Here is an 11,923-nt window from a genome sequence, read left to right as displayed (position 1 = left end):
TTCCGAACCTCGCGAGCCGAATTCGATTCCCGCCCACGGCCAACACCGGTGACGATTGTCTTAACCAGTCCTAGGCCTCCCCTAGGTCGACTCGGCCTCAATTGAGTACGTGGAGTGGTCTGTAAACATGGCCACTAGGGTAAGAAATGCGGCCGGGTGTGGTGCTGGCCACCCATCCCTTTGTCTGCTGTTCCAGCCTTCATAGGTGCACTCACTAATAACACTTCCCCCAACAGCTTGTTCAAACTATACAGGGGATCTTGGTTTTTGACATGTAGCAAAACAATTCAATTTAAAAGGACTTCCTATTCTCACACAGGATGCGACATCGCCTTGGGTTTGAGCACCGGTGCCGTGGGTCCAGAGCAGATATCTGGGGTCTCAGGAGACACCAACTTCTTCGGTCTCCGTTCAGGTGCAACTCTCACTTGAAACACATTGAGGTGTCAAACGATTGACATGCCTAGGGTGTGCTTACTTAACCATTTCCCGTTCCAAGATGTCTGCAAGTAGCAGGGTTGGTCCCGTTCACCGCCAAAGATCAGAACGCGCACGCATTGTCTTTGAGCTGTATGCCTTTTGGCGTTCTCTGGTCCAGCACCAATTGAAACGAGGCTCAAAAGAAAGCTGTCTCTGGTGTGGACCAATCAGTTTCAAGGACAATGCATATATTATCAGAGTGTGTTTTTTGTTTGCATTTTGACCACAAGTATTGTGGTTAATCCACACATGATTCCTTTAAAAAGGTTTCAGTTTTGTTGCCAGAAAAAAAGGGGAAAACCCCTATTATTATATTTTGAACCGCTGCGTCTCACGCCATCTCGAACCATTCGCTCAAGGGTTTTCTGTTTTGTTTTCCCGTTCTCTCGTATAGACTGCTACTTCGGTTCCGGGCAGGCTTACCGCGGTAACATCTCGGCGACTTGGTTGCAGCTGCCCTGTCAGCCGTGGAACCTGCAGACACCGCATGCTCACGCCGAGACTCCGCTCAGCCACCCGGACAGTGGGCTGGACGGCAACTACTGCCGCAATCCTCGTGGCGCGAGGGAGAGGCCGTGGTGCTACACCAACAACACGGACACCGAGTGGGACTACTGCAATCTGCCTGCATGCGGTGACTTAGGCCGTGACAGAAGATTTGACCAAGGCTCTCGGAATCTGTCTGACTGTTGGGCTACCCTGCACAATACTAACCATATTTGTCCTGACTCTCGGACCACGCTTGGAATAATAATATTAACTCTATGTGTCCTGACTTTTGGGCCATGCTATATAATAATAATGTTATGTCTGCTGACTTTTGGGCTACCCTGTATAATAATAACCCTATGTGTACTGACTTTTGGGCCACCCTGTATACTTTATGATCATTGCAGCTGCCTCAAGTTACTATGGTGGGAGTCAACCCTACATCACCGTGGATTTCAAACACCCCGTTCAGATCTCCAGGATGGCTATGGCAAGGACGGCACAATCTTCGCCATCCGCAATGGAGGTTTTATCTCCTATGTACCGCTAATCCGTACTCATCTCACCCCTATGTTCATTCTGTGCTGTCTCTCAGATGCGAGGCGTGCCGTTAAGCGATTGAGTGGCGTCTCAGTTTAATCTGTGTGGCAACCCCCACTCTGAACTCCTCCTCTCTCCCTGCCGAACCCCCTTTTGAAAACAGTTGCCCCCTCCTGTATGTATGTTGAACCTTTGGCACCATATGTAGCCAACTGTGCGAATCGGAGGTTCGGGGGGAGCAAACGAATCGCAAAAAGTAGTTCTAAAGAAATTATGTTTCAATCTAGATAATTTAAAAGTCCATAATATCGCAAGGAAAAGCATTCCAGACGGCCGCAGAAGGGCATCTGAAAGCGCTGCGCAATGCGGTGGGCATCTTTGTTTTAATACTGCTTATCTTGAGTCGTGCCCTTCTCTATGTCTGTCTTGACTGCCTTTTCTGTCCGTGATTTGTCATGGGCACAGAGGGTTTATTATGACCGGTTAAGAATTTAACAAAAGGATTCACGTCTCTCTCGTTTTTGCAGGTGGCCTACAGCATGGACAACATTACGTGGGAGAGCTATTTGAATCAAACCTCTGACGATTACACACTGCAGGCGAACGGTGTTGCAGATAGCATCAGCTACGTTGTGTTTCTACCGAAAATCACCGTAAGTGACGTGTCCATTCATTCCGAAACCTCACTGGCATTCCGCGATAACTTAGTTGGCGATGTAGTCTAAGGTCGGGGCCGAGCTGGTGCAATCAGTTGTGTGACTCAGGTTGCTTTCTATGCGGACATCTCTGCAACCCTGTTGCTGCTCGTAGTGAAGTTCCTGTCGCGACTTTGAAGCTTGGCAATTTGTCACAAGGCTTTCCGTTGCCACGAAACGCACTCGAGAGCTGCGGTTGGTCATCACGACCCCGGATTACATGGCCGCTTCACTTCCTTGTCGTGCAACCACTCACTCGCAAGTGGACAAAGCAGTTGCAGGCGAAGATGAAGTTGCGGGCGATTTTGATGTGTGGAGTTGTGGTCATGCCGGAGCTTGTGGGTCTCACATCGTCATTCACATTCAGTCTGGTCACTAAATCACTCACGTGTTTTACCAGCACTCCCACGTTATTACACGTCGGTGTGAGGGGCGTGCAGACCCCTCCACCATTCTTTTCAGCTGAGTCATTCGGTGAACTCTGCAAAATGTTTACGATATACAGCCAATTACAGGCTTATAGCACCGCCTCTTATAACGCTGTTTAGTTATACCGCTCTCTGTCCTTGATTAAAATACCTGAACAGATCAGCCCAAATATGGTCTTGTGGAACCTGAATCGAGGTGCCTTGTATCGATTCTGCTGACAGGCGGTCCGACAGCCACGTTAGAATATTGATTAATGGAGGGTATATCACTGCGGGAATTCATTGGTGATTCATGGATTGAGTATAGCTTCCAGCGAGACATGTGTTTATGGCAGACGGTGGTTAATCGTACGCAAGCTTCGACCAAATACACCAGTAAGTACATAACTTATTGTATTTTTCATATCATTATCATTCAAACTTATTACTTTTTATTTATAAAATGCTTTAATACATTTATTGTACTACAGTATTATTAAGGCTGAACACGTAGGATTTCGCGACCAATATCATCCATAAGAGAGGTTTTTGGGTTAGATCGCGTAAATATATAAATGCGTCGATAAAACCCGCCACCACCCGACACAGCCAACTAGTAAGGATTGTCACGTAAACAGAACATGCCAATTCGTCACTAGTACAGCACACCGGTGTGGGAGAGCCAAACCACAACATTTACAATCTGAGTACGACGTTTCGCCAGTAATTACAACTAGCTTCATCAGGCGACAGCCAGATTTGTGGAGAAGTCTTACTATTTCGTTCCTTATATAGAGGCGTAGATGTGTTGACCACGCAGCTGCGCTCTTGCACAATGTGTAGGGGGGGATTACTGAGGCAATGTACATTATGCGAGCCCTTTGAACTTGTCCTTCCTGTCTATTGTGTTTATTAAAATAGCCCTACCAACAGTAATCCCTATTGAAGTACGCTGCCCTTTGTAGGCCTGCATTTAAATAATGTATTATATAAGATATCCAAATTATTGCTGCTAATAAGGGCCGATCAACTGTTGTGATGCCCCGTGAGGACTACGATAATATAATCAAAGATTTACTCGATGAAGGTATCTCCCTTAAAATTTAACGAGACCCAACCAGTACCTTGGAACGTAAAAAAACGACAATCATTGCCAAGTCATAAATTCCCAAGGAAGAGCAATACCTGATCAAACCAAGGGCATCAAAACCGCCAAGACTTTATGGGCTACCAAAAATTCACAAACCTGATGTCCCATGGAGACTCATAGTTAGTAGAATAGGCTCTGCCACGTTCAAATTAGCACAATACGTAACGAAACAAATACAGCCCTACATCGGTAGGACCTCTTCGTTCATCAACAACTCTGAACATCTCGTAAATATAATTAAAGATATTAAGCTTAATCCTAATGATATTCTCGTAAGTTTTGATGTAACCTCTCTGTTCACGAGGGTTCCACTCAACAAGTCAATTCAATTACTCGACACTCTGGTAACAAACAAAGGTTTAGACAAAGATATCCTAAGACTAGCTGAACACTGTCTAAAGAACACTTACCTCTTGTGGAAAGGTGACTTCTATAAACAAAAGGAAGAAGCAGCAATGGGCTCTCCTTTGTCTCCTGTGATTGCGAATTTGTACATGGAAGATTTTGAAGCAAAAGCTTCAAGCACACTAAAACCATCTGCTTGGTTTAGATATGTGGATGACACATTGGTGGTCTGGCCACACGGCAAATATACACTGAACGCATTTTTAAATCATCTCAACTCGCAAAACCCATCCATCCAGTTCACCATGGAAGTGGAAGCTGACAGAACTCTACCATTTCAGGATATTCTGCTCGGACGGGGTAGAAATGGTAAACTAACACACAGTGTTTACCGAAAGAAAACGCATATTGACGCCTATCTGAATGCAGTCACACCATCACCACGCACAGAAATCTGCTCTCATCAATATGCTCATTTATCGAACTAACAAAGTGTCAGATGGTGACAGTCTGAGAAGTCAATATAACATGTTAAAGAAGCCCTGCAAATGAACAGTTACAATGATGCACAAATCAACAGGGTATTGAATACCAAAACCAAATCAAATTACAAGAGCTTTACTCTTTAGTTATTTCAGTAAAGTCACGTAGGTAGAAAAATTAAATAAAAAATAATATATCACGACATTTCGATCGCAACACAAGGTGGAAAAAAATAATCCAGCAGTGGAACTGCTGAACCAGGAAGAACACTCATGGTTCAGCAGTTCCATTGTTGGATTAGAACACTCCTGAGGACGATCGCTTGTGCTGCGATCGAAACGTCGTGATATTTATTTATTTATTTCTACCTACGTGACTTTACCAAAAGAACCAAAGAGTAATGCTCTTGTTATTTGATTTGGTTTGAATAATAATCCAGGGAACTGCTGAACCAGGAAGAACACAGCCTGTGTTATTTTTCAGCCTGAGGACGATCGCTTGTGTTGCAATCGAAACGTCGTGATATATAATTTTTATTTTATTTTTCTACCTACGTGACTTTACCGAAATAACCAAAGAGCATGGATTCCTGCAGTCACAAAAGCTTCAAATCAAAACAAGAGCATTGAAACTGATAAACTAGCCAGATGTTTGGAAAAACAAAACATCCTAGTCAGATTCAGAATGGTACATAAAATACATAATTTAATATCTGGTACAGAAGATGTATTACTGAAGCTATCAACAGAAGGTGTGTACACGATTAACTGCACGTGTGGTAAATGTTATGTTGGGCAAGCAGGACGAATGATCAGCACGAGACTAAAAGAACATCAGAGAAATATTAAATAATCCCAAATTCAATTGTCAGCAATAGCAGAACACGCGTGCCAACAAGGACACTCAATTGATTTTGATAATGTTGAAGTTTTGTGCAAAACTAGCTACTACTGGCCAATACTAATGAGAGAATCCATCGAAATTTAAAGAAATCAAAATAACTTTAACCGTTTGGATAGATACCGTCTTAGTGCTGCGTGGAAGAGAATCATCAAATATTACATTATTTAAATACATGCCTACAAAGGGCAGCGTACTTTAATAGGGATTACCGTTGGTAGGGCTATTTTAATAACACAATAGACAGGAAGGACAAGTTCGAAGGGCTCGCATAATGCACATGCATAATATACGTTGCCTCTGTAATCTCCCCACATTGTGCAAGAGCGCAGCTGCGTGGTCAACACATCTACGCTTCTATATAAGGAACGAAAAAGGTGGACTTCTCCACAAATCTGGCTGTCGCCTGATGAAGCTAGTTGTAATTACTGGCAAAACGTCGTATTCAGTTTGTAAATGTTGTGGCTTGGCTCTCCAACACACCGGTGTGCTGTACTAGTGACGAATTGGCCACGTTCTGTTTACGTGACAACCCTTACTAGTTGGCTGTGTCAGGTGGTGGCGGGTTTTAACGACAGATTGCTATATTTACGCGATCTAACCCAAGAACCTCAATTATAGATCATTAAGGCTATTACCAATATCCCAATTAAGCGCTCATATATTGCTCATATGTAAAAATAGCACTGTAAGTAATTAATCTCTGTTGGAACCGTGTTATAATGGCCTCCTATCGCGCTGTTTCTGTTCACACTCCGTTTACCAAGAAAGCATCTTGAGCCCTATGGGAGGTTTGCCTGTACCATGCTTGGTCTTCCCCAGTGAACCGCAGGCTCCAGTCACGCTGCTATACCATCTCGGCCTGTGCCTCCACCCTGACCCCGTCAAACTGCGGTGGCGAGATGTTAACTCCCTCACCTGGTATGGAGGAGGTGGTGGGTTCGAGCATGACCCTGACGCCTGCTGTGTATTTGGAGTTTGCATGTTCTCCCCTTGGTCGCATGGATTTCTCTCCGGGTTCTCCAGATTTTCCCTCCATATTTGGCTTCCATAAATTTCCACATGATGAGCTACTTTGTTGAGCTGCAATCATTTGTGGCTACAAAATAGTTAAATAGTTAGTTAAACCCCATCTCATCACGGTCAAGAGTGGCGCTCCACGCTCTCTGCTAGGGTAGCATTCCACGCAAAGCCGTCGATGACTAACCATGCCGGGCCACGTCGTCTGAAGACGTTGTCTTGTATTACCCTGACATTGCAGGGCAGGTACCTCTCAGTGATGCCAAGGAATACTCGATCCAACACTTTAGAGATGCGCCTGGAGCTCTACGGATGCCTGTCTGACCAGAAAGCATGGAGCACTTACACCAACATTACGGAGAACATCCTTACGGTGCGTGCGTGTGAGTAGTTTTTGTGCTGGGGAGTGGTAGCATAGTGGTTAGCGTCTTGAGCGAACGTTGTGTGTTCATTATGTCAGCCTTCTACTTTGGCCTGAGAGCCATGAGAAAATGTCTCGCAATCCACGCCACGGATTGCGCTCAATGTAATGGCCACCGCTGCTAAAGGTTTTTGTCAGGTCAGAAGACGAGACAATGTTGTGCTAGGCTATGATATTTTGGTATATCTTCCTTTCTTAGTCAGCCCATACGAAAAAATGTCAGTCATAAGATCTAAGTATTCACAAGAACTGAGAAATTAAAAGAAGTAACACGTAAGAAACATTTGTCTAAACCAGGGATGTGTCCCTGATTTTCAGACTAATATGGAAAATCCTTAAAAATCTGGCCTAGATGCGACGTTTTGGATAATCTAGAATCGTGACGACACAGGGAATGAGGTCACTTCCATGGCATCACGGCCATCCCTTTTCTGCCAAAATTGTAGTCATGCGATGTAATTTAGATGAGCTGACGTATATAATCGCTTAAATTATTAAAGTGCATCAAAATACTATTTGGTTCTTTCGGTAAAGTCACGTAGGTATAAAATAAAATAAATCACGACGTTTCGGGCGCAACACAAGCGTCCGTCATTAGGTGGGAAAGCATAACCTGCTGCTGATGCAGACTGTTTTAAAGATTTGAAATGGGTGTAGCCCAAGGGTTATAAAGGAGTGGCTGGGTCTAGTGATTGTAATGTAAGAAATTAGCATGTAACTGGGTACGGAATTGGCTATGTTAATGTAAGAGATTAGCATGATGTTAAAGTGAGAAATTTGCATGTAACTGGACACGGAAGTAGCTATGATAATGTGAGAGATTAGCATGATGTTAAAGTGAGAAATTAGCATGTAACTGGGCACGGATGTAGCTATAATAAAGTGAGAGATTAGCATGATGTTAAAGTGAGAAATTAGCATGTAACTGGGCACGGAAGTAGCTATGATAATGTGAGAGATTAGCATGATGTTAATGTGAGGAATTAGCATGTAACTGGGCACGGAAGTGGCTATGTTAAAGAATAGCATGAAATAACAGCTGACATAGGCAGGTAGGATGGAAACATCACAGTTAGTTAAGACTTTACCTGGTTAATAACGTCCTTCCAATGATTGCTCAGTTTGTACCCATCATCTCGGTTGAAGTTGTGTCTGTTTATATATCTGGATGGCTTCATGAAAAAAAAAAATCAACGGCCGATGTATTGGTCCTACCGTGTTTCAGATCTGCCTTGTGTTCACGAACGCGGTGCGAGATATGGCGTTTCATTTCCCCAATGTAAATGCTTCCACAACCACAACTCAGTTTATAGACACCAGGGTACAGCATGGCAGGAATCACATCCTTTACAGATGGGATTAAATCACGGATTTTGTGTACTGTGTTGAAACGAACCTGGATCCTGTGTTTGTTCAAGATTTTGGAGATATTCTTGGTAACGCCTGCTATGTATGGCAAAGTGATAGTTTTGGTTGGCTCCTCAGCAGGTTGTCTCCCTATGGCTGGGGAGGCAGCTTTGCGGATTGTAAGGTCCGAGTATCCGTTCATCCTGAGGGCTTGGAGTACGTGCTCCAACTCACTAGCTAGGTGGTGCTGGTCGGAGATGCAACGGGCCCTATGGTGTAGTGTTTTGATGAGGGAATTCTTCTGGGCTGGATGGTGGCTTTCCTGTAGACCAAATGTCCCAATGAGCCATCAGGTCTCTTCTCGATCAAAACATCCAGGAATGGTAGCTTGCCATCTTTTCCATTTCCATGGTGAATTTGATAGACGGGTGTACGGAACTGAAATTGGTTCAGTGCTGGCAGGCCATGTGACCAGATAACGAACGTGTCATCTACGTATCTCTTCCACAAGGAAGGACGTAGGGTGGATGTCTGGATGGCATCTGTTTCAAATTTCTCCATGAAAACATTCGCTACCACTGATGATCAGGGAGAACCCATTGGGGTACCCTCATTTTGTTTTGTAGAATGTACCATTCCAGGTGAAGTATGTGTTGGTAAGACAGTGCCTTACCAGAATTGGTACATTTGGATTCAGTCCTTGTTGATCCAAGTCTTAAATGATTGCAATGGTGTCAAGTACAGGTACATTGGTGAACAGAGAGACTACATCGGAACTGACAAGCAAATCATCCAGAGACAGTGAAATGTCCTTGATTAGAGAAACCAAGTGAGCTGAGTTAAATACAGCTGAGGTGGACTTGCCCGTGAAAGGAAGCAGGGTCTCAGACAGAAATTGGGTCAGTTTGTAGGTGGGTGAGTTAATGGTGGAGACAATAGGATGGAGCGGGGCACCTACTTTGTGGATTTTTGGAAGGCCATCAAATCTGGGTGTTCTAGCAGCCGAAGGTTTTAGAAAGCGCTGCTTGGTCTGATCGATTAGAGAAGTCGATTTAGTGATGATATTGTTGGTTTTTGTGGCTAGGCAGTTGGTCGGATCTCTGTTGATTTTAGTATACATGACACGTTCGTCATCTGGCCACATGGCCTGCCAGCACTGAACCAATTTCTCAACCACATCAATTCCGTACACCCGTCTATCAAATTCACCATGGAAGTGGAAAAGGAAGGCAAACTACCATCCCTGGATGTTTTAATCGAGAAGAGACCTGATGGCTCGTTGGGACATTCGGTCTACAGGAAAGCCACCCACACGGATGCCTATCTAAAGCCTGACTCCCACCACCATCCAGCCCAGAAGAATTCCCTCATAAAAACACTACACCATAGGGCCCGTTGAATCCACGACCGGCACCACCTAGCTAATGAGTTGGAGCACGTACACCAAGCCCTCAGGATGAACGGATACTCGGACCTTACAATCCGCAAAGCTGCCTCCCCAGCCATGGGGAGACAACCTTCTGAGGAGCCAACCAAAACCATCACTTTGCCATACATAGCAGGCGTTACCAAAAATATTTTCAAAATCTTGAACAAACACAGGATCCAGGTTCGTTTCACCACAGTACACAAAATCCGTGATTTAATCCCATCTGTAAAGGATGGGATTCCTGCCATGCTGTACCCTGGTGTCTACAAACTGAGTTGTGGTTGTGGAAGCAGTTACATTGGGGAAACGAAACGACATATCCCGGACCGCGTTTGTAAACACAAGGCAGGTCTGAAACATGGTAGGACCAATACATTGGCCGTTGCCGATCATTGTTTTAACGCTGTGGGCTCACACGAAATAGATTTTTCCAAGACGGAGGTACTCTGCGAACCTACCGGCAACCTTCAGAGATTTGTTCATGAAGCCATCCAGATATATAAACACAGACACAACTTCAACCGAGATGATGGGTACAAACTGAGCAATCATTGGAAGGACGTTATTAACCAGGTAAAGTCTTAACTAACTGTGATGTTTCCATCCTACCTGCCTATGTCAGCTGTTATTTCATGCTATTCTCTTACATTATCATAGCTACTTCCGTGCCCAGTTACAAGCTAATTTCTCACTTTAACATCACGCTAATCTCTCACATTATCATAGCCACTTCCGTACCCAGTCACATGCTAATTTTTCACATTAACATCACTAGACCCAGGCACTCCTTCATAACCCTTGGGCTACACCCATTTCAAACCTTTAAAACAGTCTGCATCAGCAGCAGGCTATGCTTTCCCACCTGATGACGGACGCTTGTGTTGCGCCCGAAACGTCGTGATTTATTTTATTTTATACCTACAGTACGTGACTTTACCGAAAGAACCAAAGAGTATGGATTCCTGCAGTAACGAAAGCTTAAAATCAAGATTGCTTCAACATAAATTGCATAAAAAAGTTTTCTGTTTCAGTCGGACATTTACATCAAGAAAAACCTAAAATTGTTACTTATTAAAAGAATCACATTCAGTCTATAAACAGTGAATTTTATTCAAGTGAAATTCAAGTTAAATCTGAATACAAGAAAATAAAATCTGTGATTGGGCCTAAAAGTCAGAAAATTTTGAGTACGGAAAATAAAATCTGAAACGTGTTTCTGCCCTTAACTATTTTTCATCGTTGTATTTTTGTTGTTGCAGAATACAGTGTGGTCTCTGGCGAACCATCCTTTCTTCATCCAGGGAGACATTAAGTTGTCTAGGTAATATATATTAAATGTTTGTTATCTGACCAGCACTGCCCAAGCGTTTGCGTGAGCTATAACATCACCACACTCTTGCCCACGCAGGTGTATTGTATGAGTCAGCGTTAATTCTGATGACGTCATAACGACGTCACACGGCGCTATAAGGTGACATCACCGCGGTGATGCTAGAGGTGTTCTGTAAGGTAAGGCCCACTGAGCTATGTAGCTCTTTTTCAAAAGTGACCTGGCTATCATAAATTATAGCTCAACGAAATGGCGTACATGGACATTTATAGCAGACACATACTCTAAAAGCACGTTTATAAATGTGGAGGGAAAAACCGGAGGAAACAGAGAAAAATCCACGCAAACACAGGGAGAACATGCAAATATACAAGTGTCAGAGTCAGGATTGCACCCACGACCTCCTGTATACCGGGCAAGTGAGATAACATCTCGCCACTGTGATGCCCTACTGTTTCACATCGACCAGATGTCTTGTAAGAGGAGGCTGTACCCAGACTTTACCTCACCATACGCAAAACAGGAATTTAATCCTCTAACAATGTTTACTACAGCTTATTACGAACACGTTGTTTAGGCCAGTAAAAACCCTGCATTTACCAGCTTTCTGGTGGCAATGTAATGTCACCTCGGCGCTTAATGATGTTAACAGGGGAACGTATTGCTTCTGAGAGGAAGATCCCCACTTAGGAGATGGAACAACACGGAGATTGACTCTTCGTGGCGTGTGGAGTAGAGCAGCAGTTACTTGGTGGATCATTACTGGATCGCATGATGAAGAGAGGTTGTGGTGGCGACTTTGGGGAGGCAGGGGAGGCCTTCATCCAGCAGTCGATTGATCATGGCTGACGATGCTGAAAAACATCAAACACGGGATGGTAAAGCCA

At 44.0% G+C, this 11,923-nt stretch overlaps 1 protein-coding gene across 1 annotated transcript; it reads left to right on the top strand.

The window, feature by feature from the left end:
• The first annotated feature begins 146 nt into the window (after positions 1-146).
• LOC144736556 (uncharacterized) lies at positions 147-11,122 on the top strand. The gene is made up of 7 exons (XM_078619106.1): positions 147-156; positions 320-415; positions 875-1,114; positions 1,377-1,495; positions 2,037-2,162; positions 6,751-6,882; positions 10,966-11,122. Exons 1-7 carry the CDS (start codon positions 147-149, stop codon positions 11,029-11,031), a joined length of 789 nt encoding a protein of 262 aa, XP_078475232.1. The 3' UTR covers positions 11,032-11,122.
• The last annotated feature ends 801 nt before the right edge of the window (positions 11,123-11,923 follow it).

This window comes from Lampetra planeri, chromosome 61, assembly GCF_965212315.1.
Source record: "Lampetra planeri chromosome 61, kcLamPlan1.2.h2, whole genome shotgun sequence".
In the NCBI taxonomy this organism is placed as follows: Eukaryota; Metazoa; Chordata; class Hyperoartia; order Petromyzontiformes; family Petromyzontidae; genus Lampetra; species Lampetra planeri.
Note: the sequence above shows the minus strand (reverse complement) of the source record. Positions and strands in the feature narration are given on the sequence as shown.